Below are 25,754 nucleotides of genomic sequence, written 5' to 3'. Positions count from 1 at the left end.
TCCTTATTTTTCGATTTCTTAGGGTTACCATGTGATTCATATTTATTATAATTGTCTATCTTATTTATAAAAATAATTAATTTCCTTACTTTTTTTTTCAAAATTTTCAAACCATTATCTTCTATTTTAAAAATCTTAAAAGTATCATCCCTCAAAAATTATTTACAGTATTTTTTTCGTTCAAATTCCAAAAAAATTTCACCAACTGTATATAATATTTTTTTAAAATATTATATAGTATTTTTGTTTCAAAAAAACTATGATATCGAAAATACTATATAGTGTTTTTAAAGAATAATATATTGTATTTTATGGATTAAAAACTAACTCATAAAATATTATAAACAACTTACCCAAAAATAATATTTTTAAGGGTTTTTTAAATATTAGAAATAGGAAATGATGGTTTGAAAATTTTGAAAAAGGGATATCATTCGAGAAAAAACTCAAAAATAAAGTATTTTCCCAAAGAATCACTCATATTTATAAAAAATAAATCTATCATTCAACAAATTTGATTGAATTCAAATATTGTCTTTACAACATTAATTTTTTTATCAAAAAAAATCACATTTACCTATGTTCATAAATGATTAAAAAGTTTCTTTACCACAAGATTCGTCAATACTCATAAAATATATACGAATATCAATAATTTAATATGAAATGATAACATATAAATTTATTATGAAACTAATATATCATAAAAATAATGATAATTTTTATACGGTAAACAAAATCATATGTCAAGACATCTCCATAAAATATAGAATAGTCAAACAACAAAAATATATATTACACCCAATAGTATATTTTCCGATGAAAAAATCATTTAACCACCATATCTAATGACTTGTTAATTCCCAAAGGAAATAAATCTATCTGCCCTCGATAGAGATACATAGTTAACTATGATCATTCATTAATCATCATGTCTAACGACTCACTAATCCTAAATGAAAATCACCCTATTTGCCCTGGTTAGGATACATAGTCAACTATAATTATTCATTTACATATCTATTCATTCATGCATATATCTAAGAAGCAATATGATAAACTATTATTAGAGATCATACTTGAGGTAGACTATACTATATCCAACTGTGATATACTAAACTACGATAGACGTATAACTTCTTTCACGAGTTGCAGTTCAAACGTGAACCACTTAGTATAGTTATATATATTAGTAACAATCATATTAATATCATTATTTTAATCTAAAAATAAAAATTACTAATATTTTTTAAATAACACATTCATATAAAATATTTAAGTATATTAAATAATAAAGATACAATGCATCAATCTCTCAATAATCATCGATCAACATGACCCTAATTGGAATGATCCAATTAATTTAAACCAAACTCAATTCAGTTACGATTAAACAGAACTAACCTTAAATCTTTATAAAACTAATGTGGAATAATTATATATCGATCTAATTTAGACCAATCGTATGATTTAATTAACTAATAAATTCAAACTAATAAAGGGTGAAAAAATTGGACTATGTGTTAGCCTAGAGCAGACAGATACACATGAGTCTTGGATGGGTCACACACACTGCATATGTTTATCATATATAGTAGATTAGGTTAAGTACAACGAGTTAAGTAGAGGGGCGACAATATGTCTAGTGTCATAGACATATAATTAGATAGGCCTAACTTTACAAGCTGAGCTAAGTCTTACTCATGAGTTGTGTCACACTTGGCTTGCGAGTTCGTTCATGTTTAACCACATGGGATAGGTCATGTCTAACCATATGAGTTAGATCATGCTTGATCACATGAGCTGAGTCATTTTGATCACATTGGTTGAGTTATAGCTAGCCATGATTAAATCATGCTTGGTCACATAAACTAAACTATACTTCACCATATAAATAATAATTTATTTATTTTTATTTTACTTTCACAAATAAAGATAGAAGTAATAATTATTTATTATATTTCACACATAAAAATAATTTCAAATAATTAATTTTTAAAAATTATATCATCCATTAGGAAGTAAATTAATTAATAATCTAATTGATTGATAAAATTTTTAACTTATCAACATGATTAAGAAAATCAATTTTAATCTTTTTTAATCACACTAAATAAATAAATAATAATAATAATTTAAATAAAAAAATATTATATTATTTATGAAATTTTGACTTATATTAAGAGAGAAAAATCATCGGTGGTTAGAATCACCTGTACGTAAGTAGGACTGCACGATTTGGATTCATTATTGATGTAGCAAAACATAGTCACGTGAGGATCCATGTGGGAGAGTGAGGCCAATCATGATGTAGGTCAGATGCATGAGAAGTGTTTGCGTTCTCTCTCATGTGCCACTGATTCCATAGAAAAGAAACCAATTCATCATTAACTCAAACATCAAATGGTTCGTAATAATCTGACGGACATTATGAACTATGTATGATGATGGAGAAAGTCCAACGAAAGCTCATTAACCCAACTTGATCCAATGTATGCAATGCCAACATTGAGTTTTGCTCATAGAAAACAAGACCAAAACACTTAACCATTTCTTGATTTTTTTGCTTGGCTTATAAGTTGCATCATTATGGGGTCGAACATTGCTGGAATTTGTACAGTTGTGGTTTGGAAGTGAATTCAAGCAATGTGGACCACCTAAATGAGACATTTTGGACGTGGTGGGCATTAATTATTATCCTCTTGGTTGGACCTCACCTTATTAAAAAATTAGTAAAGACTTTGTCATGTATCTTATTATAATTTGTCCTTCCTTCCTTTATGTTGAAAGGTTGATGATTGATTTATTTTCGTAAATTAATTATAATTTTCAATAGGATAATATAATTTCCATAGGTATTTGTTTTTTTTTATTTTTATTTGTCTAAGAAAATTCCATTGTCATCAACTAATAAAAGCGCACAACTCATGCTATTAAGGATTAAAAGTGAAAAAAACTAAAAGCTCTCTCGTTCCCATCTTATAGAAAAAATAAATTGAATTCCTCTTTATAATCATAGGTTGTTTTGGGAATGTATTTATATTTTTAATATACATTTCAATAAAAGGGACTTAAATGTGTATTGACATATGTGTTGTTTGGTAAAATTATATTTTAAATTTTATTAATTTTTTTTAACAAATTTATATTTCTAATATTTATTTTAAAAATAAATAAAACAAATAATATATATATATATATATTTAAATTAATAAATTAAATAAATAAATGAATATATTAATCTTATAGAAACTTCATATGACCCAAATATATAATAAATAAAAATTATAATCATATAAATAAATATAAAGTTATCTTTAAAAAATAAATAAATAAATAAATAAAATTTATCCTATAAAAATATATATATCATATTGGTCCCACACTAAATTATTTTGGCATTCTTGTAATTTTAGATAATATCATAGGATCCCATAATTTTAGATAACATAAAATTATATTAGCATCCCGTAAATATTGAAATGTTAATGTTACGATTATATATTTTCAATATTTAAATATTTTCAATGCAGATCATATGTAATTTTTAAAAATAATCAAATATCAGCTCGACTGTCTATAGAAGCATTTCGATTGTTAGCCAACACATCTCCACGTATTCACGCATGCTGAGGAGGCCGACAGACAGAGATGATGATGCATGTTTCTTTGGATTTACATGTTCTTGATGACTCACAGACATTGGTAACAAAAATCCACGCTGAGATATCTCGATGTAGACAGTGAGATAAAAGTTTGCAATAATGCATTGTGTGGAGATAGAGATTGGTGGAAAGACAAAGCTGTCACCGTTCTCAGAAGAACAATGGAAGCTAATTAACGAGACTGATCGATCAATTCCGGCAACTTCTTTCATGATTGAGACACGCTGCCTAATCCTTTATGCACTTAGCAATTAGCAATTGTTCCATGAAAAGGACTTGTTTCTAGATTGAAAGGTCTTTGCATGGATCCTAAAGCAAAGAAGTATGAACATCCTTTCTTTAAAATCCGTGCAGGAAGAACAAGTTCCTGATGCTGTGATGCTGTGGGCGGCTTGCAAGCTATGCTCGTTCTCTTGGTGATGACTGAGGAAGACGAACCAATTTGATAGCAGAGCTAGTCGTTCTCTTGGTGATGACCGGAGCAAAATTTTGACGGATGAAGACGAACCAATTTGATTCTATAGATAAGAGTAGTAGAATATAAGATTTTTTCAACTATACGAGAAAATCTTTTTATCAAGAAAAATTTTTTATTCTGTTGAGAGAAATCCTTCCTCTCTAAATTGGAGAGTAACATGTTAATATATTTAAGTTTTTTTTACTTCTTCAATAAATTTTTTTTAATAATTATTTTTATATTCCAAATGATCGAGCATATGCTCTTTCTCCGAGATTCGAGACAGCAGATGTGCCAAGGGAGAGAGAAATGTGGTGTAATCCACTGGCCGATTGGACGACTGCAGGTTGAGCTCACTGCAAGAAGATTCCATCGCGTGCACTTTCCACATCTCACCCCCCCAAATCAAGCATGCGAGAAACCGAGTCACCCGTGATGTGTACAGGGGTGACACACTCTAAGTTACATGTCGGACCTTCCTATTTAGATACGCGCGTAATCTCCAGAGGCGGCGTTGATCCACATCTGTGCGATGGATCTCCAGCGCAAGATGGAACCGGCGCTCGTGCCGACACATGCCTTCGCAAGCCGACTCATATATCCGCAGCGCATGGAGAAGAAGCCGGTGTTTGTTTGTACTTCATCTTCCACCTCCAGGTATGGTTGGTCGCGCCATGCTCATCGTCTGTCATCTGCTACAGCCACCCACGTGAACCGCCGCGCGGAGTAGAGTGATAGAGAGAGATATATATATATATATATATATGTAATTAGAGAGAAGCCATCTTATCGTATGGACTCGCCGCTCCGCATTTATTCGAGCTGAGGGAGCTAAATTGCAAGAACAAAGTGTTCTCGCGAGATGCTGTACCGCTCCAGCACCAAAAGGCTCCCCCGAATCCGAAACCAAACGACGCCGCGACAAAAAGAGCCCGCCATGCGTCCTCCTCCTCCCTGTCCAAAGTCTCGCACGGAGAAACAGGGAGTCACGGGCACTGACATGAATTCCCCTGCTTGTTCTTGGCGCTTTCTTCTGGTCACAGTGAGCTAACTACTCCAATCCAGGAGGAGGAAAAGGAGATCTCCCACCCGGACAACACTGATCAACAAAAGCTGAAATTTCCTGGTCACGGGAGAGCACTCCCGTGATGGCTCCTTCATCTTGGTTGCCCTTGTTCTTCTTAGCCTTGTACCAGCTCGCCTTGCCAGTCGAGGCGGCGGCTAAGGCGTCTCCGGTGGTGGGCAACATTTGTAGGGTGGATGACGCGGAGCTGTTCCATGTGTACTATGGGCAGAGCTTCAAGGTCATCAAGAACAGCATTGATGGGAAGAGTTACCTCCTCATGCAGGTGAGAGCTTCCCTTCTTCCATAGCCTTCAATTATTCCCTCTGCTCGTAGCTCACATTGTTCTTCTTGGGTGACTGTGCGATCTTAAAGAGTAATTCTAGGATGGCTGCAAGAACAAAGTACTGCACCGGCAGGATCAAGTCCTTCGTCGTCCCACTCTCCAATTACTCTGTCGACACTACGAATCTTCCCGGTATTCCTCCTTGTTCCTTCCACAAACCTTCGGTCGGTGGACCTTTAAGCCTCTTAAGAATTATCAGCAAATGCTTTCTTGTCTGCATTGCATAGGAAATCTTTACTTGTTACATAAGTGCTACATTGTTTGCTAGGAATTGAAGATCCACTATCCACCCATCACAACTTGAGATCAATTTCGGTAGCCAGCTGCTAAGATGTGGATGGTAAATTTTGCATCACCCTTATGTTTGGACCAATGGCTGTGTCATCCAGATAGCTACCTGTTTCAGTGGCATCATTTGAGCTGAAAATGAAGTATTTGTAGAGTGGTTGCAGTTGCTAGCAACCAAAAGAGAGAATAGGGAATCCATGGAAGGAGCTTAGAGATCAAGCATGAAAGAAGCTCAGAGATTTTGATCTAATTTATGACCCAAAAATTATCCTAGTTGGTCCTAAGATCTAATTGATATCCTAATGTATGGTCCTGATTGGAACTTTGTCCTGAGAGGAACCTGGAAGCTCAAGATTATGAGCACATAGTCATCCTGTCATTGCCTGAAGATAATATTGAGAGATGGCTTCCAGGAAGTACATCAAGTAGGGAAAGACTTCGATGCGTTGATTGCACATGAATTCAACTTAACTCACTGACCAAGCCTGGTTCTGATGCCATTTGTTGCGGAAATATAATTCTGAGGATTACAAGTATTGGACACCAGTGCTACCCATAAGCTTAAGCTTATGCTATTTGATCATGGCCTACTATCATATGTTTAGCTTTTACTTCATTGTAATCTCCACATTTCTAAATCCAGATAACTTCTAGGAAATATATTAACTTTCATGACAATTCTTCTTGCAGAATATTTCTTTCTTTTCTTAGTTCCTGATGTACCTTCCTAGCTTAAACAAAGTGTTTAAAAACTTGTCATACATATCATTTTATTTTACTTGATCAGAAGAGAAACACTAATGCTTGTTTCTCATTGGACTTTTGCAGTGTCTTTCTTTGAGGTGAGGAGTGCTCCTGCGCAAGTAACAATGTTTACTTCGAATATCAAAAGTTGCTTTGTGGAATCTGAATTGAGTAGTCCATAAATATCATGTGCCGTCTTAGCCTGCACTATGCCTTTGGTTCTCTTCCCTTCTAATTGGTGTTACTTGCAGTTGCTGGGTCTGCTAGATAACTTCAAGGCAATGACATCAGACCAAATTACTTCGGAGTGTGTTCTTAAATTATTGGTTATTGGTAGTATCCAACTAGTCAATAAGAAAGACATGCAACAACTGTCGCAATTCACGGCACATTTCATAAGCAATGTAGAAGAAGAACAAGCCTGCAATTTTGCAGCTTTTGTACCTCTGGATGAAAGGACTCCCTTGCAGGTAAGATGGTAATCTATACATCTTATGACAGTGCATGAATTAGTGTCACCTCTTGCAAAGATTCTTGATCTTATCTAAGATATCCTTATATATGTATATGAAAGGAAATAATCACTTCTAATAGAGCTTTTTGGTTTCTATCATGGATGTCCTAAAGAGAGCAGAATGGATCAAGTACCTGGCTACTTTCACAAACTCAGAAGTCAGAGCAAATTCAGTATATGATGCTGTAAGACCAGTCTAACTTTCGGCTTCCACTTTCTGTCATTTTTCTCTTTTTGCATCAAGTTATTTATCCTTTGATCTTTAGACTCATAACAATAAGATGTATTATCTTCATATTTGAGAAACTATGTACAAGATCTAAACAGGGTAAAAAGTTTGATACACAGTGACAAATTTGAAATTGTTTATCATCTGGAGGACATCTCTATGCATCTCTAACTAGTAAATATTCCAGGTTAAAGCAAACTATATATGCTTAACAAAAGTTGCTGCAAGCTTTACGACCAAGTTCAAGCCGATCGTAGCTTGGGTGGATTACAACCAGGTTTATCATAAACTTTTGTGTGTCAGATCATGGCTAATAGTTTACATTTGAATTCGGCTGACCAACCAAGCAGTTTAGATTTATGTAGATGATATAGATGTTTGTATTAAACTTGTTGGTCTCTAACTTTGCAGGGAATATGGTCTTTTGCCAAAGAAAGTTATAAGTTGCAGGTAGGAAATTTTGTATCTTTTATGAATTCATATAATGAAAGAATTGCACAGCATTTTGCTTATTTTAGATACCCCATTGCAGTATGTAAGGGATGCAGGAGGAGAGAACATTGATGACACTGTCAGCGACAATAGCTATAATATTTCAGATCCTGATGATATGGACAATTTCCACGCGATCCTTTGTGTAAGGTTTCATCACATGTTTTTGTGCACTGGAGTTTATTATCTTAAACAATGAATTGCAAATCCTCTAAATAGTTGTTTATGGAAGCTCAAGCCGTATTAAAAGATTTCGAGAGGAAGTTCTTTTCATTATATTCATCATCTGTGTGGATATAATTAGAACAGCAGTTAAGTTTCAGCATCAAAACCTTGGTAGGTAAAGGCTTCTTTTCTGTGATCAGACTGTGGATGTTGTGATCGATCAGACATATGCATTGGATCCTGCAGACTACAAGTTATCAACATTTCTGGAGAACATGTACACTGGAGACAGCTCCCGGTTTGTCTTTCTGACCAATCAAAGGCTATGGCGTTACGATAAGAGGGTCTACAATTCTGTAATAGTTGGTAAGTCATTCTTCACTGAATTCATCTCATCGGTAGGCAATAAAAGATTATGATAAAAATACACATATAATGATATTCTTGTATTCTTTATATCCTCATACAATCTATAATCGCATGATTTAAGTGTATGATTGAGAAAAATCTCTCTCTTAAAACCTGTATAAATATTTATCACTTGAACGAATGAAAATTATCCCTTTCACAACATATTTCTCAATTCTATAATAGGAGTTCTCTGTTCTTTGAATCAAATGTGAGTTCATACCACGAGGCTAAGTCAAATTCTCAAGATTATGCAGTCGAGTAATAAATTACATACAGTGGTAAAAGAGTTGTCATCAGATATGTCTATTATTTCAACTGCAACTTGCCATCATTATTCTTGTCAAAATACTCATGCATGGCTTTTAATCTATCTATTTATCAAAATCTTTTTTGATGCAGTATCATCAAATGCTCAGTAATTCTATGAGAGAGTTGTAATGATGTCAAGCTGAGGGCTTTTATGAGATTCTACATGTTTATTTATGCATGCTAATGGTGTCTGCTTCCTGTGCAAGTAAATGGCTTCCTGTATCAACTGTGTGTTAATTCATATTGGTTTCATGTGTTTCCAAGACTGGTTTGATGGAGCCATCTCTCAGCCACAGCTGGTTTTAGCAGATCTAATGGAGGCTTTCTTCCCAACAGGCAACTACAACACTACCTTCTTCAGAAACCTTGCCAAGGTTTGTCAATTCTCTCATCCATCTTATTTCAATCACAAAATTCCCTTGATATAGTATAACCAATTATCATCATTTTTTCTTCTTTAATCAGGATGAAGGAGTAATCACGATAAATCCAGAACTCTGCGATCGAAGCCCTTCCACACCCATGGATCCTACCATCGTCCCTTGCCAGTGAACTCCTCTGCAGTTCACAGCTTCATATCTCATGCACAGATTATTTGTTGCATCATTTAATGTCTTCGAATGTTATCATTGGTACTAATTACTCGAATCATTTGATTTGTTCTCTGAAAACACATCAATGCCTTCGAATGTTATCATTGGTACTAATTACTCGAATCATTTGATTTGTTCTCTGAAAACACATCAATGTCTTCGAATGTTATCATTGGTACTAATTACTCGAATCATTTGATTTGTTCTCTGAAAACACATTGATCATAGCTTATCACCTTAGCAAAATGTGATTGATCAACCTGAATCGGAAACATCAGAGTTGCTTTTCTCAAGAATACAGTGCATGTTCGTTCTCAAAACTAGACAGATTATTGGTAAACTTAAGACTAATTAAACATTATATTTAATATATTAATTTTTATTTATTTTTTAAAAAAAATATTATATTAACATATCTAATCCTGTTTTGCCTCACATCATTCATTCTATTAAAGAAAATTTTATAAAATTTACTATTGAGTATATACTAACTTTACCTCATTTCAATTTATCACTAAGCATATATAATAATTTCATTAACAGATGTAAGAAAAAATAAAATAAAATATTTTACTTTCATAAATAAAAAATCTAAATATAATTTAAAAAAATATAAAAACTAAGATATTAAAAAGAATTAATCATAAGGATAATATATAATTTGCCTGATAAACTTACAATATACTGTTGCAGTAGATCTTGCCTAAAGCTACTTAAACATTCATATAATGTTATGTGACAACAATCTTTCACTGCATTAAGAAAAATAATGCGAAACACCAATGTGAACTTTCTATTGGAAATATATTCAATTCATGTCATAATAATTGTAAGCTTAGTTATCAGCTTTCATTATGTATGTAGCAAGATCCACAAACACCCCCATTAATCAAATTTGAAATAAAATGATCCTTGCAGCATTTGCATACGGAAACTGTGATGGCAGAATGCTCTAAACAAATGAAAGCACAAACTACAATCACGAACAACAAAAAGAAACAGTGAAGAAACACACGATACAAGAAAAAGTAGATATTCCATTACTAGTATTTTCACAAAAAAGATAAGAAAAAAGGGTTGGAGGAGCCTCTAAAAGGCCAAAGGGCTATATGGTTTCCTTTCCAGTGCATGGACAAGCCACAACAGCATTTGATTTCTAGAACTATCACTTTTTTCACAACTAGAAAGAAAAGAAAAGGGCCCTTCCACGTATCACAGTGCTGCCAATTTTACTCCTCATCTTCTTCTTCCTGTAATAAGTTTAGTGAAATAATGCAATGCTCTAAACAACTGAAAGCACAAACTACAATCACGAACAACAAAAAGAAACAGTGAAGAAACACACGATACAAAGAAAAGTCGATATTCCATTACTAGTATTTTCACAAAAAAGATAAGAAAAAAGGGTTAGATGAGCCTCTAAAAGGCCAAAGGGCTATATGGTTTCCTTTCCAGTGCATGGACAAGCCACAACAGCATTTGATTTCTAGAACTATCCCTTTTTTCACAACTAGAAAGAAAAGAAAAGGGCCCTTCCGCAGATCACATTGCTGCCAATTTTACTCCTCATCCTCTTCTTCCTGTAATAAGTTTAGGGAAATAATACAATGACAAGAACCATATACGCCAAATTACACAAATCATAAACATTAGTGTAGGGAAAAAAAATCACCTCTCCATCTCCATCTCCATCTTCTTCATCATCCACCTCAGACTTAGACTTGTCAGAACCCTCTCCTTCCACTTCCTCAGACTAATGCAAAAAACAGAAAAATAACCAATATCAAATGTACAGATAAAGCATTAGTAAGTCTCCACAACTGTGACATTCATAAACTAAACAGGTGAAACCAAAAAAAGGACATGAATTATTAGAAGAAAAATAGACATACCTGCTTCTTGTTGTATAATACCATGCTCTTCTCGTATTCTGCCTTCCGCTTGGCCGCCTTATCTACATATGGAGCCTTCTCCTGAATTTTTGAAGAACACAGATGAACATTAAAAAAAAATTATTGAACTGTGAGAAAAAAATTCCAAACATAAGAATTAAAAGGTAAAATGTAGAGGCCATGTTCGACTGAGAGAGAAAGCTTACGGCCTCAGACATGGACTTCCAGTTGTTGCCACCAGCTTTGCTAACCTAAAATCATAAGAACGCATTTCAGCAATCAGGCAGAGTAATCTGCAAAAAGCTAAAAACAAAATAAAATAAAAATCTGTAAAACGTCGACTTTGAGACGATGGATAGTAATCTAGGACAGAAGTAAGCTTACAACGGACACTTTCTTGTTGTCAGGGTGTTTCTCCTTGAACGTCTTCCTAAACTCCTCCCTATTAAAACAGAGCACCATAGACTGACCTTCAACAGGGGTAAATAGGCATAAAAGAAGTAGCAAGCCTCAGGAAAATTACATGAACACAAAAAAGGCACTCGGAGGCCTCTTTGGCTTGTTCGCGTCCTTGCCAACCTTCCCTCTCTTCGCTTTCTTGTCCTCGTCACCGGCGGCCTTCCTCTTGCCGGCGACCCTACAAAAGACCACCCACACAGGCACACAACATCAAGATCTCTAATAGGAAACCCGAAAACCGGCCTAAACGACAACAACGACAAGAGAAGAGAAGGGTCGGGCTCACTTGTCGCCATCCTTTCTCGACGCCGCGGCCTTCGATTTGCCTCCTCTCATGGTGTAGAGCTGCAAGCAACGCGATCGATCCGGTGAGAAAGCCGAAGAAACGAGATCGAACGGGGCGAGACGGAAAGCGATTTCTTACCTCGATGTTAGGGTTAAGGTTCGGAAGGGGGGAAACGATGCGGCACAGTTGCAGTGAGGCGGGATTCTATAAAAAATGAAAATAGAAGGGCACGTCACCAATCCGTGGGGAATGACTCTATTTGCCACGGCCATCGAGAGGTTGGTGATCCAAATCAACGCTCCCGTTCGCCCTTTACAACTGAAAACTAATGGGCTACTTGTTGGGCTAATATTGGGCCTGTAGCTGAGGCTCTTTATCCTTCTCGACTATGTCACTGTCTAACTTACCAAACAGTACTTTGACAATATACACATATATTTCTCTTGAGATAATTATATATTATTTTTAATATACTAATTTTTATACTTTCAAAAATTATACGTCTGAAGATAATATTATCTTATACAATTTACCTTTTGTGTTTCTTAAAGAAATCCTCATCTTCTAATAAAACTATTTTTTAATCTTAAAACATGTATTATATGGTGGGATCATAATGTCATAAATCACCTGGAGGTAATAATAGATAAAATAAAATGATATATCTTATTAATTTTTCTACATCTATTGATAATAATTAAAATACATAAGCAACAAAATAACAAGGTATTTACTATTATAAATGTCAAAATCTTTTCAAGCCAAACTGTTGATTATCGATAACAGTGTAATGGTTTAAGGGACGTCATATCTTTTGTCATGTCCAGTCTTGGAGATAATAATTCTGCTCCTGTGTTCGTGTTCTCGGTGGAATCCATTCTCTTAATTTGTCCATATATACTTTCAATCTTAAAGATTATATAAAAAATAGTATCATCTTTTAGGTCAATAAGTTCTTAGATACTTCTATAGCTTTATGCTCATCAAAACTTTAATTCGAGGATTTGTCAAATTTTGAATATATCATTTATTATATATATATGACATCATAAATTTGAGTTATCAAATATAGTCATCACTTATTTCTTATTAGACTAAGATCATATAAAGAATATAAGATAATTTTCTTATATATAGTACAAAATTACTTTATAATGTAACTCATTGTTATATAAACAAAAAAAAAACATGCATTGTATATTTTTCGTTTCTAGTGAGTTTTGCCTCGGGATCCGTTCAATGATTTTTTTGAAAGAGAAGAAGTATTATTCGTCTCAAGTAAATAATTATACTCAAATAAAAATCAAATGTGACGTTTAACTGATGATGAATAATTTATATGTCTATCTTAGATGTTAATTTTTTATAAATCAACACAAATATCTTATAATTATAGCTTTTCATATTTTATTTATTTATTAGTGACTTATTTACTTTATTTATACTACAATTTTGAAATATATATCTTTTATTATATGCATTATAATCTTACATTTCCTAGTGATCAATTTTATTCTTCCTTTCGGATGGTATCATATTATTTATATTACAATCTTTCTGAATCACGTCATCTTTTACATTATTTTATCAACGGTCCCTTTATTATATATATTTTTAAGATGTATGACCTACTTAGTATCTGAGAGGGTCAATGATAGGATTAATATCCTATCTTCTGAGACATTATATCATAGAAAATGATGAGACTCCAAAAAGAGTATCTATTATAATTATTTTTAAAAATTAATTTCATTATATTGATATTACTATATAATTTTTTTTATATTATATATATATATATATATGTATATATAGATATATATGTATATATTTGCATATATATGTATATATATATGATCTAATTTTTTGTCCATTCATACTGTTAATTTTCTCATGGCTCGTCACGTTCTGATATTGCTTGTCACTTCTTCGACGTTCTTGTATTGCTTATCATTTCTTCGATATTCTTATGTTGCTTGTCACTTTTTTTATTTTGGCTATCGCGGTTCGTGGCCTTAAATCCAAAATTGACTTTTAATTGGTCTGACTAAATTTCTATTTAACTACTCAAGGGATTAAAATTAAGCATCCAGATTCTATATTTCTCATGGATTAGAACATGTAGTGATGGTTTCTGCTGTTGCTGCTTTCTCGAGCTGATACTTGAGGAGACAATCTCACAACAAAGTTCCAGATGATTGACTTGCTCAGCCAAGAGAGATGAAGAAACAACACTGAAAATAAAACTGAAGATGATTGATAAGACGAATTAAAAAATATATACATAAAAAATGATTCAGCTTTCTGACATCTAATTGTGCCACCTTTCAAGTCACGCTATCTCGCCACCATCCATCATGAGTTATCAAAAACATTCAAGTCCGGCTGGCCGAAGTAAAAGACTGTGTCAGGAGTCCCATTGTGGTTAGTGCACGCATCTTTTTCGTATAGATCATGGAAGTTGTATGACTCATCAACTCTCCTAAACCATCCATTTTCTTTTCTTGATAAAATTAGATACACTTTTCTGCTTCTTGTCATTATACAAAGCTACCAGTTAGGCTCTATAGTTTCAATCAATTATGTGGGAGGCTTTTCATAAGTGTCATCTCTTTTCCTTTTTGCTAATTTTGTTATAATAGTCTGAAATATGCTGTCATGCTTCCAACTATATTATTACAAGAGAGCTTTTAAATCTTTCCTCCAGTGAGTCTCCTACTTGAAGGAGGCTACTCGATTGAAAGCCCAGACTGCACAGTTTCCGAGCAAAACATTACCTGCTTTGGCAGCGCAGAGGCTGTCACCTCATGGAGGCAATAATTTCAAGCTCACATGTATAGAAGGAGAGGTCCAGAGTCATGCAAGGCGATCATCATCTTCTCTCGGGCTGTGTCAGTTGCAGGCAATGGCTCCAAACCAATCCTTTAGTTCCTACAGTGCCAAGAGACGACCGGCAGAGTTAAAGTTCAACCATCTTTACTTCTACTAGAAAGCTTTGGTGTTATTTCTGTCTCTAAAGGTGAGTTGAATCTACCAAAGCCGATCCTCACATCGTTCTTGGAGAAGATATCCCATCGCTTTAAGCGGCCCATGATGCAACTTTTGACACTAGAGATCCTTGCTTTGTAATAGTTTAAGAGCCAAATGCCACCTGATAAGCGTGGGTTTGTAGATGCTAATATATATTACGGTGCAATCGATTGAGTGACAGACACCACCTTCAAAGCCACTACTGTCGTCCCACTCTACTTTAGTTTTGTCCATATTGCCTTGCTTTGCTCAAAGGTACTGAATCACCGTGTCCTTCATGGCCCAGCCAAAAAGTCTATAGAAGAGCCACTCCTTCGATCGGTGGCAACTCCAAGCGCTTGGAGATCAGCCATCTGGCTTTCACCATGAAAGTTCCTCCTTTCCCACTTCACCTCCTCCATCTCCTGCCGGTTGCTGCTGCGCTTGCATTTGCAGGATCTGAAGCTGCCAAGGTTCCGGCGATCTACGTCTTCGGTGACTCGACGGCCGACGTCGGCAACAACAACTACTTGCCGGGGAGCAACGCCAAGGCCAACTTCCCCCACAACGGCGTCGACTTCCCTTTCTCGAGGCCCACAGGGAGGTTCAGCAATGGCTACAATGGTATTGACTTCTTAGGTAAGCCATGCTGTATAAACTTTGCCCATCCCCATTCTCTCCACAGGAAGTTTGCATTAGCTACAAGAAATGGTGTGGATCTTTAGGTGACGATCTAATCGAATGGTCTAACGATGGCTGAATCGTAAAGGGTGGTCAAAAGGGCATCAAGAAGTTGCATCTGCAAAAAGAACAAGTTAAATAGTTCCTATTAGAAATCTTTCAAGCAATGCAAGAGTTTGATTTGCCTAATGGAAATAATCGTCATGTACATTTTTCTCTATATGGGACACATTAACTATCCTCTTCCATCTTGTGTTCGTTCAGCCAACCATATGGGCTTCAGGAGGAGCCCTCCACCATTCCTCTCCCTTACAAATAAGACCAATCACCAAATCTTGAGAGGACTAAAAGGTGTAAATTTTGCTTCGGGAGGATCAGGAATTCTGGACTCGACTGTAAGCATGATCCTTTGAACCCTCAGTTTGAAGTCTCAGTTCCTTAATAATCACCAGGGATCTGTTTCTGACAAATGCATCAGGGAAGCACCATTACCATGACAAAGCAAATTCAATATTTCTCTACGATACGATCGAATATTGTGGCACAAATTGCTTCTGAGCCTACGTATCGTTTGCTGTCTAAATCTATCTTCCTTATCAGCAGCGGTGGCAATGACATATTTGCCTATTTTACGAAAAACAGCTCTCCGAATGCTACCGAGAAAGTTCGATTTATTGGTGCTCTTGTCTCAGAGTATGAGAACCATCTAAAGGTCATCTCTCTCTTTCCCTGCATCCTATTGCATGCATATATGGACCTATCGAAGGATGATGATCCTGAAATTAACATTGCAGGCATTGTATGTTCTCGGAGCAAGGAAATTTGGGATAGTTGATGTCCCACCGATCGGATGCTGCCCATATCCAAGAAGCCTAAATCCTACAGGTGACTGCCTGGACATCTTGAATGAAATGTCTGTGGGGTTCAACGAAGCTGTGAAGTTGCTGATGCACAGACTTAGCTCAACATTGAAAGGGATGAAGTACTCTGTTGGAAGTTCTTATGCGGTGGTGTCTGGCATAATAAGAAACCCTGCAGCACTTGGTATATAACTATATATGCACATAACCACAATTTTCTTGTTTGCAGTATCATAACAAGTTTGGATGGAATCCAAGAAGAACACCACTGGCTGAAAACTCGAACTGGATCAATAATCAAATCTGCATATGTATGTAATCGCGTTGTGTTCGGATATCTGCAGGTTACAAGGAGATCAAAACTGCATGCTGTGGAGCCGGAAAATTTAATGGCGAATCAGGATGCACCCCAAATGCTACCTACTGCTCCGAACGCCATCGTTACCTGTTCTGGGACCTCTTGCATCCAACACATGCAACATCCAAGCTTGCAGGAGTGGCCATCTACTATGGATCTCAACGATTTGCCAGTCCAATCAATTTTAGGAAGTTGGTGGTGGATGTGAATTAAGAATCACCTCTGTGAATTAAACTAGCTGCAAATGTGAGATCCTGCAAAGCACATTATATAGCTTTACAAGTTCCAAAAAGAACACTGTGAGACCTTGTTTAAGTTTGTGATGCAGACAGGGATTCCATGATCTGATGTATAGCCAGCTTAAGTAGCTTTGTATGGACAATGTGCTGCCAAATTATAGATGATGTTATATTTGAGTTGGAAGGTTGTGAACTATACTGAAATGAGACATGCAGTTGCTTTCACCTGTCTCTCATCTGTTTCCTCTATCTTCCTTCGATGCTAGCAATGAGCCTGACATCTTTCGTCTCTGTTACTAATGGCATGCAAATTTAATATATACATCTTCTGTCCTGTAAGGAGAGGTTTTGGTAGAATATTATCACTTGATAATGTCAGGGATTAGATGGCATCTCCATGAGGTTGCAGATTAATATTGATGCCAGCCTCACAAGAACAGGAAACCAATCAATTTGTGTCTGCTTGGAGCTGTCTTTGCTCCTCCTTCCTTCCTAGCCCAAAAAATAAAGAAACAATTGAGGGTCTCTACCTGTCACTGTGTGTTAGTGTTGATGGAACCACACACATGAAGAATATAGCTGACCAATTATGCCCCACAATAATTTGTCAGGATCAATTTCAGAAGGGGAGAAGATAACCAATAAAAGGTGTGGAGGATTTCGATTGGGTCTTGAGATTTTTCTCTAGCTAGTCGCCTCAACATGTGAGCCAAGTCTTTGTCTTGTTCTACCATAAACAAGTAATGTACCCACTGGCATACAAGATTGATTCCACATATACGCAAGGAAATAAGTGTCTATGGAGGACAGAGCCTTACCCTGAAGTCTGTTCCAGTGAGGAAGAAGATGACCGCTTTCCTGCTCGTACTTCTCTCAGTAATTCTCTCCAGGCAAAGCATAGTTGCTAACTCGGCTGCACTGTACGCCTTCGGAGACTCCACCACCGATGTCGGCAACAATAACTTCTTGCCCGGTGCGCCAAAGGCCAACTTCCTTCCTTATGGAATCGACTATCCCGGTAGAACTCCGACCGGCAGGTTCACCAATGGCTTCAACTCCGTCGACTACGTAGGTAATCATTCGATAGAATCTCCAATTTCTTTCTTCTTGTTTGCATGGGTAATCTGACTTGCATGCTTGCCGTGAACTGTTCCAAAGCCCAAGCCATGGGGCTTGCGACGAGCCCCCCACCGTTCCTCGCTGTCTCCAGCGTCGTGCAGATGACGAAAGGCGTGAATTTTGCGTCCGCCGGAGCAGGAATCCTCGACAGCACAGTTAAGATTCGCACGTAGTGTTATTTCACGGCACCTGGTGGGGAGTTCACACTGTCGAGTGGCTTGGTGTGATTGCCAGGGCCGAGGTGTCATCTCCATGTCGGCACAGATCAGGGATTTCGAGAGGGTTGGTGCGGAGCTAAGAGCGAGAATGGGAAACCAGACCGCTTCCGCCTTCTTGGCCGAGTCTCTCTTCTTCTTCAGGGTAGGGAGCAATGACCTCTTTCTCCAGTCTTCCTCCGGCCGTCCCAAGGATCAAATCGTCGCCACCGTCATCAGCAAGTTCAGAGATCAACTCAAGGTAGTACCTGATCTAAATCGGAAGGAATTTGAGGATGTAATTGTGTGCTTGCTCTAATGCGACTAGCGCAATGACAGACACTATACGATCTCGGAGCGCGCAAGTTTGCAGTCATAGGAACGGGATTGATCGGATGTACGCCGGACCGTAGGAGCTCGACTCCTTCAGGGGACTGCAACCGGGATCTAAATGATCTCTCTCTGCGCTTCAAAACTGCGACCAAGGCTCTGCTGGAGGAGCTCAGCATCTCTTTACAGGGATTCAAGTACTCCTTTGGGGATCTGTACGAGATTACTGCTCGAGTCTTCTCCAACCCCCTCGCCTTCGGTGAGCATCTGCGTCTCGATAAAACACCGTCACCGATCAAGCATAAGGTTAAACGTGTTGCCTTAACGAAACGTGCTCGTCTCTGAAGGGTTCACGGAGGTGAAAGCTGCATGCTGCTCGCCATGCACGGCGAGCTCCACATACTGCAGAGACCGCGGGCAGTACTTCTTCTGGGATGGCGTTCACTCCACCCAAGCCGCATACAAAGTGACAGTTGAAATGTCATTTCGGGGGACGCCATTGTTTGCCAGCCCCATCAACATGGAGACGTTGGTGAACACAACTTGAGCAATGGGCTGCATATTGCAGAGTGCTCTGCATGATCTGAACACAATCATGGCTTCTGAATCGTACTCTTCTTTCAATAAAAGGATCCAAAATTGCTTATCTGTGAACTTCAATCCAAAATGAAATCTAAACAATTTAATCGCCAGTTGGATCTGCCGATGCTGTCTGTCTCAATTACGGTAGAATGTCTCTTTCGGATGTCATGCAAACCTCAATTATGCTACTCCAGTGAGCATGCCGACACTCATTTTTCCTACTATATTTTGAATAGAACAATATCTCCGATCATGCCAATTTTAGAAGGTTGACGCAATCCATCTTAATTTATACAAATCATATTTTATATATATCTTGGTATCATGGACTAATAATTTCTTCAAACAACAAGATATACTTTCTTGTACACCATTGCAAGATATGGACCAGAATTGCTCCATTGCAAGATATACTTTTCATGTTAACAATGGGGTTAATTATAGATTTTTCAATAGTTAGTTACGATTAGCATCCCACTCTTTATACAATAAAAAGTTACATAAATATATCTATAGTTACGAAAGTAAAATATTTAAGTCTATTTACATATAATCGATTTTACCAATGAAAACATAAAAATATAATTTTAATGTTTTAATTGGTGGTAACGGATGACGTCGATTGTCGCAGACGATATCATTGAGGGCCGTTTGACAACTGCATCGATGATAAGTTTGACAACAAACTCAATGTCAAATTCGGAGACTCACATTTTTCTACCATCGTTGAATATATTCGTTGGGAGTTCGATAATTGTTTGCCTACTAGCCATCTAAAGTTTTCTTTCCTAGTCGAGAATAACCGTGGTGAATAGAACTCTTCTAATAAGCTCCCATATCCCCTTTTTCATGCTTATGCTAAAATTGATGGAGTAACGAGAGAGTGATAGGAACTCCAACAATCTTAACTTTCCATCCGCCCAATGAGTTAGTGACAAGGTGGTCACCATATTCACCTAGCGGCCACCACCGTTTGTTTGAATACCAACGCAATTACATAGTGGCTCTCCTCTTTTGCCACCACTCTCCATCATAGTGACCAATAGTCCCTAATAATACCATCGTTTATCATCACTAATTAAAATATTAAGATTATATTTTTACCTTTTATTTTCATATTTTATCTTTACTTTCGTAATTATAAAGATACCAATATAATTTTTTAAAATATAAGAATCGAAATGTTAAACATGACTATCTAATATATAATTAGTCCCAATAATGAGAGCATATATAGAATATTTTTTTATTTTATGTGAATTTGTGTGGTATGAAATGCTTCCATGTTTAATAGCACTCAAATCGTTGCAAAACCAACCCCAATCTTCGCAGCCCTATGTTTGAAGCTTGTATCATGCTGACTCCGCAATGGCATGCTAGCTGACAACGTTGGCTTTTTCCACGATGGAGTCCACTTGGCTTGTCATAGATTTCCGCGACTCCTGCAGTTCTTGGTGTACTTATGTAACAAATTATAACTCAGTGAGCAATACTTATGTTCGTCTTGGATTGTGGTGACTATGATGCCCAGAGGGGAGATGTCATCGCCATGGCGGAACAGATAAAAGGACTGCGAGACAGTTGTTGCAAACCTCACTGCAAGAATGGGAGATGAGTCTGCATCCGCCGCACTGGCGAAGTCTCTTTTCTTCTTCAGCGTCGGGGGCAACGACCTCTACGATAGGTGAAAGTAAATTGACTGCTGATTCTTAACAAACTACTATTCATTTAACAAATGTGCATCAAAATTTTAAGGTACCTCAGCGTGTTTAATTAACACTGCAGAATGGCATGTTGCTCGATGGGAAGGTATGCAATCCAACGATATCGAAGTACTAGAATTCTGCAACATCCAAGTGTTGACAAAGAAAAATAATATCTGTAGTTTGTCTTAATTGTCTCAAGATCTATTGCTCTTTTAGTATACAATACTGGTACTCGCACTGCATATTATCAACAGAACCATCCGTACTTCGAAGAGACAGCAACTGGAATTAACTTGCACCTCCATTATCTGTTTCAATGGACCGTAAACGTGCATCTTTTTTTTGACCGGGATATTAATAAATGCAATGACAAACAGTAATAGAGAGCAAAACATAAAAACTAACCTGCAATTGTTTGATTGAAAGTTGCATGCGGTCACTCAGTAGCAGCCTGCATCGACAAATTAAGGTCATCAGTGCCTCGTCTGCTGAAAAATGGTTTACAAGACTGCAAATTCAAAATGAAATTTTTTAAGAAATGTGTTAATATTATTAGTTGATGCAGCTTAAACATGTGCATAGACCAAAAAAAACCAAAGGTTCCATCTTCTCATTAGTTGATGCAGCTTAGAAAAGTTCATAAGCTTTTATGTTTCAATTACAAACTATAAATGGCTCATCAATTGGTTGTCGAACAACAGCTCAGATTATAGTACTTAAAGAGGGATCCCTCCTAATCACAACAAGAGCAGTTTGGTGCTGCATAATAAGACCTGTGGCAAAGAGAATCAAGGATAGGATCCTAGGATTGTAGATAAAAGTGCCCTCTCTCTCCTCTTCCTCCCTCCCTCCCTCCCTCCCCATTGAGCCCATGTCATGAATCAGGGCCCACCATTTGGTTAAACTGCTGTGGCAACCAAAATCCAGGCTTGTATACAACCTATATTGACATATACAACCACAAACTTCCAACATAGCTTAGTTGTGTTAATAAATGTATTATGTTACATGACTTCATAAATACATGTGAATTCCTTACGTTTCTATGTACATAAGTGGTTTCCTGTTTCTATATACTTTGACGATAAAGATCTTTATGACTCTATTTCATACATACATGTGACATCATTTTAACTGAACATTTCAAAATAGCAAATCTTGCCACAAGAATATCGTCTACCTCAAGATATATGCATACAAACTGCTGCATGCACCAACGGGAACCCATCCTTCATTAGGTCAGGATATGAAGAACATTGATCTGGGAGGATACCTGGTTGAGGGGATTGTCAGGGGATTTCTTCCAGAGCTTCCATATCATATCCTTGTACTGATTGAGGGTCAGACCTGGTTTCTCTTCCTTCAATTTGGGAAGTTCTGCTTCTTCAAAAGCCTGTATGTATACATGTTAAGAAACAATTTTATTGAACACCAATCAAATGAATTTTTGATTTCCTGCAGACATAATGACTCTTCAGCAAAATGTAAACAAACTCTTATGGTGAACCATTAGAGGAACAGATCCCTGAGCATGAACAAAGTGTGATGACCAGCATAAGTAGCTGCAAGACCCTAGTGAAAAACACATACATACCAATTGCGACCCAATGAAACATAACAAGCTTAAAAAATATACAATGATCAGTATCTAGGAATGTTAGAGAGAAAATATGCGAAACAAAGTCAATCCCATTTATGAAAACAATTCATTATAAAAAAGCATAAATATGAACCAACAGACATTTTTTTTGTGAAGGTCAAGTCTGCAGCACTGTAACAGCCAACAATGTCATTGGGACTTTAGGCCTTAGGTCTTATTAAAATAGTGAAGAATGAAAGGCATAATGGTAGGGAAAAAGAGGAGAGTTTAGAAACATAATAGATGACATTAGCTGGCTCCGAATTGGAGACGACTGGTCTTCCAAACTTGGAATATAAAATCTTTTTAGACAATATGTAATTAGCATTAGGCTTTCATTTTTTGTAGATTTTCCAATCAAGCTTGAACTTCCTCGTAGAGATAAAAACCTAAATCAAAACTTGAAATCTTCAATCAAACCCTATATGCCTTTTCACATTTTACATATGACTTCCTTTTCCGTTTTAAATAATTTCGAAAAATTAAGTAAACATTAAAATATGTTACCATGTAGCAATTTATGACATTTGCAAAACCAAAATCTAAGTGCCAACACTATTCTAAAGAAAAGAAAAAGATACGATGCTAAGAAACAAAGTTCAATCCAGCTAAAATCTAAGTTCATCACCATTCCGAAGGTATTTGGGTTGACGTTTCTGCTTTTTGCACCAATGATAGATCTAAATGTTCCCTCAATTTTCCATCAGTTACTGATCCAAGGATCCAAGTCACCTAGAACTTGTGCTATAGTTCAATTTTGTTAAATTTGGATCTAAAAGTAAACTTGTAGTTGTGCTAATCACAAATGAGGGTCTTAAGTTGTTGCACCAGATCTTAGAGCTTTGAGGATCGTGTTGCATATATGAGCAGAATATTAGATCACAATAAATGAGAAAAAGAACACAATGTGAAGTTTAAAGAGAGCAAGTTAGAAGGTAAGACAAATGTACTCCACTGTGGTGACGACGCATACTTATTTATAGCTATCCAATTTGGCAATATTCACATAAAAGTATGCAAGCCAGTGAACTTAAAGCGGTAAAGTATCACAGATAGCAAGACCATTCCAGGAACTCTGAACCTAACATAATACAAATTTAACATGAAACATTAAGCCGCATCAATTTGCTTCTATAGGTCATATCCTGATATTTATCAAAGTTCCAAGAGTTGGATGCTATAAATGCACGAAGAGAAAAGGATTAGATAGTGATAACAATGGATTATGAACTACAAACAAGAAACAATAACACACATATATAATCAACTTTAACCCTCTGTAATGCTAATATCAGAACTAGCTCTAAAATACTATGGTTAAAAAGAAAACCTACGAGGGTAAAGAATTGCTTGGTTCGAAGCAAAAACCCGTGAGATATTTATGAAAGGAACAGACATGGTTGCTGGATTTGCCAAATTTTTATAAAGATTAATATCAGATGATTTCCTAGATATAAACCAGAGGGAATATATCTCCAATTTATCTGGGAAAAGAAAAACAAAAAATCAACGACCACAAATTTATTAGGGTTCCCATCAGTATAGCGTCCGATGATTCCGCGTAATGTCTATTAGGGTGATTTATCGTCTACTCCAACAAAATAGTTAGGGTTTTATTGACTGTCACCGATAGAGGAAGAAAAATCATATGGCGAAAATTATTAGAAGAGAAAGAAATACCTTGAAAGAAGCCTTGAGCCTCCTCTCAGGGTGACGATCGGTAGGCAGCGCTGGTTCGGAGAGGGCCATTCTGGCAATGGCGTCCTCCACCGAATGGGCATCGATGACAGAGTCGTCCCTATTGGTGTTCTCCACCATCACGATCCGGTCGTACTCCTCCTCATCGGCGGACCGGCTCTGCTGCTTCTTGGCGACCTCAGCGTTCTGAAGGATGCGCTGCCGTTCCGCCTCACGGCGGCGCTGGAGCTCGGCCTCGGTGACCTTGGGTACGGGGATGGAAACGCGGGCGGCCTTGCGGTCAGGCTTGCGGCCGGCGGCGTCGATCTCCCGCTGCTCCTGCTCGGCGAGCTTGCGATTCTCGGCCCGGCGGGCGGCGGCCTCGGCGCGCTTCTCTGTCTCGTCCTCACGTTTCTTGGCTGCGCGGGTCTTGGAACCCTCCGCCTCGCGCCAGTATTGTTCATCCTTCTCCTTGGCCGCGCGGTCCTTGCGATCCGCCTCTGCAGCGCTCCGACGGGCGCGCGCGGCCTCCGCTTTCGTGTTTACGCCCATCTTCTTCGGCATCGCCGACCGATCGCCTGCTTCCGCAGCCGCCTCGAGATTGATAGATCGCAGGCTCCCGGAGAACAATTTTCTTTGTTGCCTACGAATCGAGATCCCGAATTTTAGGATTAGAACCACAGGGCAGAACGATGTATGTTTTGCTTTTGGTTTTTTGTTTTTGCTTTTTGGTTTTTGTTTTCTTCTTTCTAGTGGAACAAAATGAGCGGGAGTTGGGTGGGAGCGTGGGTTGGATTCCCATCCAACTCACACTACGCAAATCCTCCGATCCTAACGATCCAGCCGTTCGTTCCGACTGCCACTCGTCATATCGTTACGACAACGCCTCGTACCAAAACATCTCCGAGTCACATCCCAGACACGGAACAAAACCGTGTGAAGTGGGAGTGTCGCCCAATATTAACGTGCCAGCGTGGCTTATGTCTAGTGGCCTCACATGCCTCCAATTTATTTCATTTTATCAGGAATAATCGCTTTTTCACGTGATTTCACTTCCCATATTCTTTTTTATATTAGATCATACTTTTTTTTATAAATGATAAAAAGCTAATCAATCAATTATAAATTCTATGATCAACAATAATTCGAGTATAACCGATTAATTTTTTGTTAAATCAACTTAAACTTTCACAAAATAACTAAAATATAATTTTCAGAATATAATATTTTTATTTTTTAATTTTAAAATTTTTGATAATTAAATATTAAAATTTAAAATCTTTTGGATTGATACAATGATCTGAGTGTAACTTTGTAACTTCTACTAAACCGACTCAAACTTTCATAAAATTATTAGGACGTCGTTCTAAGATGATTAATATTTTTTTATTTTTTTAAATTTTATGATAATTATTTGTCAAAATTAAAGAGTTTTTTTGGATATATT

At 37.0% G+C, this 25,754-nt stretch overlaps 5 protein-coding genes across 6 annotated transcripts; 3 read left to right on the top strand and 2 right to left on the bottom strand.

Annotated features, from left to right (window-relative positions):
• The first annotated feature begins 4,898 nt into the window (after nucleotides 1-4,898).
• On the top strand, nucleotides 4,899-9,430 carry LOC103982698 (uncharacterized). Its single transcript, XM_009399691.3, has 11 exons — nucleotides 4,899-5,471; nucleotides 5,561-5,663; nucleotides 6,648-6,661; nucleotides 6,815-7,033; nucleotides 7,191-7,262; nucleotides 7,494-7,583; nucleotides 7,718-7,756; nucleotides 7,839-7,943; nucleotides 8,164-8,329; nucleotides 8,948-9,057; nucleotides 9,149-9,430. The coding sequence occupies exons 1-11, from the start codon at nucleotides 5,271-5,273 to the stop codon at nucleotides 9,233-9,235; spliced, it is 1,206 nt and encodes a 401-aa protein (XP_009397966.2). The 5' UTR covers nucleotides 4,899-5,270; the 3' UTR covers nucleotides 9,236-9,430.
• A 1,193-nt stretch (nucleotides 9,431-10,623) lies between these two features.
• Nucleotides 10,624-12,151, bottom strand: LOC103982699 (HMG1/2-like protein). Its single transcript, XM_009399693.3, has 8 exons — nucleotides 12,052-12,151; nucleotides 11,914-11,972; nucleotides 11,692-11,805; nucleotides 11,553-11,610; nucleotides 11,375-11,419; nucleotides 11,169-11,249; nucleotides 10,949-11,029; nucleotides 10,624-10,856 (listed from the first exon to the last, which is right to left on the bottom strand). Exons 2-8 carry the CDS (start codon nucleotides 11,961-11,963, stop codon nucleotides 10,836-10,838), a joined length of 450 nt encoding a protein of 149 aa, XP_009397968.2. The 5' UTR covers nucleotides 11,964-11,972; nucleotides 12,052-12,151; the 3' UTR covers nucleotides 10,624-10,835.
• Nucleotides 12,152-15,150: 2,999 nt separating this feature from the next.
• Nucleotides 15,151-17,273, top strand: LOC135668941 (GDSL esterase/lipase At5g55050-like). The gene is made up of 5 exons (XM_065178560.1): nucleotides 15,151-15,561; nucleotides 15,868-15,998; nucleotides 16,082-16,315; nucleotides 16,398-16,647; nucleotides 16,808-17,273. Exons 1-5 carry the CDS (start codon nucleotides 15,309-15,311, stop codon nucleotides 17,032-17,034), a joined length of 1,095 nt encoding a protein of 364 aa, XP_065034632.1. The 5' UTR covers nucleotides 15,151-15,308; the 3' UTR covers nucleotides 17,035-17,273.
• Nucleotides 17,274-17,821: 548 nt separating this feature from the next.
• On the top strand, nucleotides 17,822-19,395 carry LOC135668925 (GDSL esterase/lipase At4g16230-like). Its single transcript, XM_065178559.1, has 5 exons — nucleotides 17,822-18,132; nucleotides 18,219-18,334; nucleotides 18,414-18,635; nucleotides 18,713-18,962; nucleotides 19,051-19,395. Exons 1-5 carry the CDS (start codon nucleotides 17,907-17,909, stop codon nucleotides 19,248-19,250), a joined length of 1,014 nt encoding a protein of 337 aa, XP_065034631.1. The 5' UTR covers nucleotides 17,822-17,906; the 3' UTR covers nucleotides 19,251-19,395.
• Nucleotides 19,396-21,095: 1,700 nt separating this feature from the next.
• On the bottom strand, nucleotides 21,096-25,032 carry LOC135668899 (uncharacterized). Of its 2 annotated transcripts, none has more exons than XM_065178557.1 (4): nucleotides 24,311-25,032; nucleotides 22,265-22,384; nucleotides 21,397-21,499; nucleotides 21,096-21,299 (listed from the first exon to the last, which is right to left on the bottom strand). In XM_065178557.1, exons 1-3 carry the CDS (start codon nucleotides 24,869-24,871, stop codon nucleotides 21,428-21,430), a joined length of 753 nt encoding a protein of 250 aa, XP_065034629.1. In that variant the 5' UTR covers nucleotides 24,872-25,032; the 3' UTR covers nucleotides 21,096-21,299; nucleotides 21,397-21,427. The 2 variants fall into 2 exon arrangements, with proteins under 2 accessions (XP_065034629.1, XP_065034630.1); XM_065178558.1 differs by having other exon boundaries at nucleotides 21,397-21,442; nucleotides 24,311-25,030.
• Between the last annotated feature and the right edge of the window lie 722 nt (nucleotides 25,033-25,754).

Source organism: Musa acuminata, chromosome BXJ1-4 (genome assembly GCF_036884655.1).
Source record: "Musa acuminata AAA Group cultivar baxijiao chromosome BXJ1-4, Cavendish_Baxijiao_AAA, whole genome shotgun sequence".
Taxonomy (NCBI): Eukaryota; Viridiplantae; Streptophyta; class Magnoliopsida; order Zingiberales; family Musaceae; genus Musa; species Musa acuminata.
Note: the sequence above shows the minus strand (reverse complement) of the source record. Positions and strands in the feature narration are given on the sequence as shown.

Excerpts from the sequence above, each read along its gene's own strand:
- LOC135668925 (XM_065178559.1), top strand. The coding sequence starts at position 17,907 with ATGACCGCTTTCCTGCTCGTACTTCTCTCAGTAATTCTCTCCAGGCAA. Across the intron at positions 18,335-18,413 it reads CAGGAATCCTCGACAGCACA|GGCCGAGGTGTCATCTCCAT; the intron begins GTTAAGATTCGC and ends TGTGATTGCCAG. Across the intron at positions 18,636-18,712 it reads AGTTCAGAGATCAACTCAAG|ACACTATACGATCTCGGAGC; the intron begins GTAGTACCTGAT and ends GCGCAATGACAG.
- LOC135668941 (XM_065178560.1), top strand. The coding sequence starts at position 15,309 with ATGAAAGTTCCTCCTTTCCCACTTCACCTCCTCCATCTCCTGCCGGTT. Across the intron at positions 15,562-15,867 it reads CAATGGTATTGACTTCTTAG|CCAACCATATGGGCTTCAGG; the intron begins GTAAGCCATGCT and ends GTGTTCGTTCAG. Across the intron at positions 16,648-16,807 it reads AAGAAACCCTGCAGCACTTG|GTTACAAGGAGATCAAAACT; the intron begins GTATATAACTAT and ends GGATATCTGCAG.
- LOC103982698 (XM_009399691.3), top strand. The coding sequence starts at position 5,271 with ATGGCTCCTTCATCTTGGTTGCCCTTGTTCTTCTTAGCCTTGTACCAG. Across the intron at positions 7,263-7,493 it reads CAAATTCAGTATATGATGCT|GTTAAAGCAAACTATATATG; the intron begins GTAAGACCAGTC and ends TAAATATTCCAG. Across the intron at positions 9,058-9,148 it reads TCTTCAGAAACCTTGCCAAG|GATGAAGGAGTAATCACGAT; the intron begins GTTTGTCAATTC and ends TTCTTTAATCAG.
- LOC103982699 (XM_009399693.3), bottom strand. The coding sequence starts at position 11,963 with ATGAGAGGAGGCAAATCGAAGGCCGCGGCGTCGAGAAAGGATGGCGAC. Across the intron at positions 11,806-11,913 it reads TCGAGAAAGGATGGCGACAA|GGTCGCCGGCAAGAGGAAGG; the intron begins GTGAGCCCGACC and ends GGTCTTTTGTAG. Across the intron at positions 11,250-11,374 it reads GGAAGTCCATGTCTGAGGCC|GAGAAGGCTCCATATGTAGA; the intron begins GTAAGCTTTCTC and ends TCAAAAATTCAG.
- LOC135668899 (XM_065178557.1), bottom strand. The coding sequence starts at position 24,871 with ATGCCGAAGAAGATGGGCGTAAACACGAAAGCGGAGGCCGCGCGCGCC. Across the intron at positions 22,385-24,310 it reads GGCTCAAGGCTTCTTTCAAG|GCTTTTGAAGAAGCAGAACT; the intron begins GTATTTCTTTCT and ends GTATACATACAG. Across the intron at positions 21,500-22,264 it reads CTGACAATCCCCTCAACCAG|TCTTGTAAACCATTTTTCAG; the intron begins GTATCCTCCCAG and ends TTGAATTTGCAG.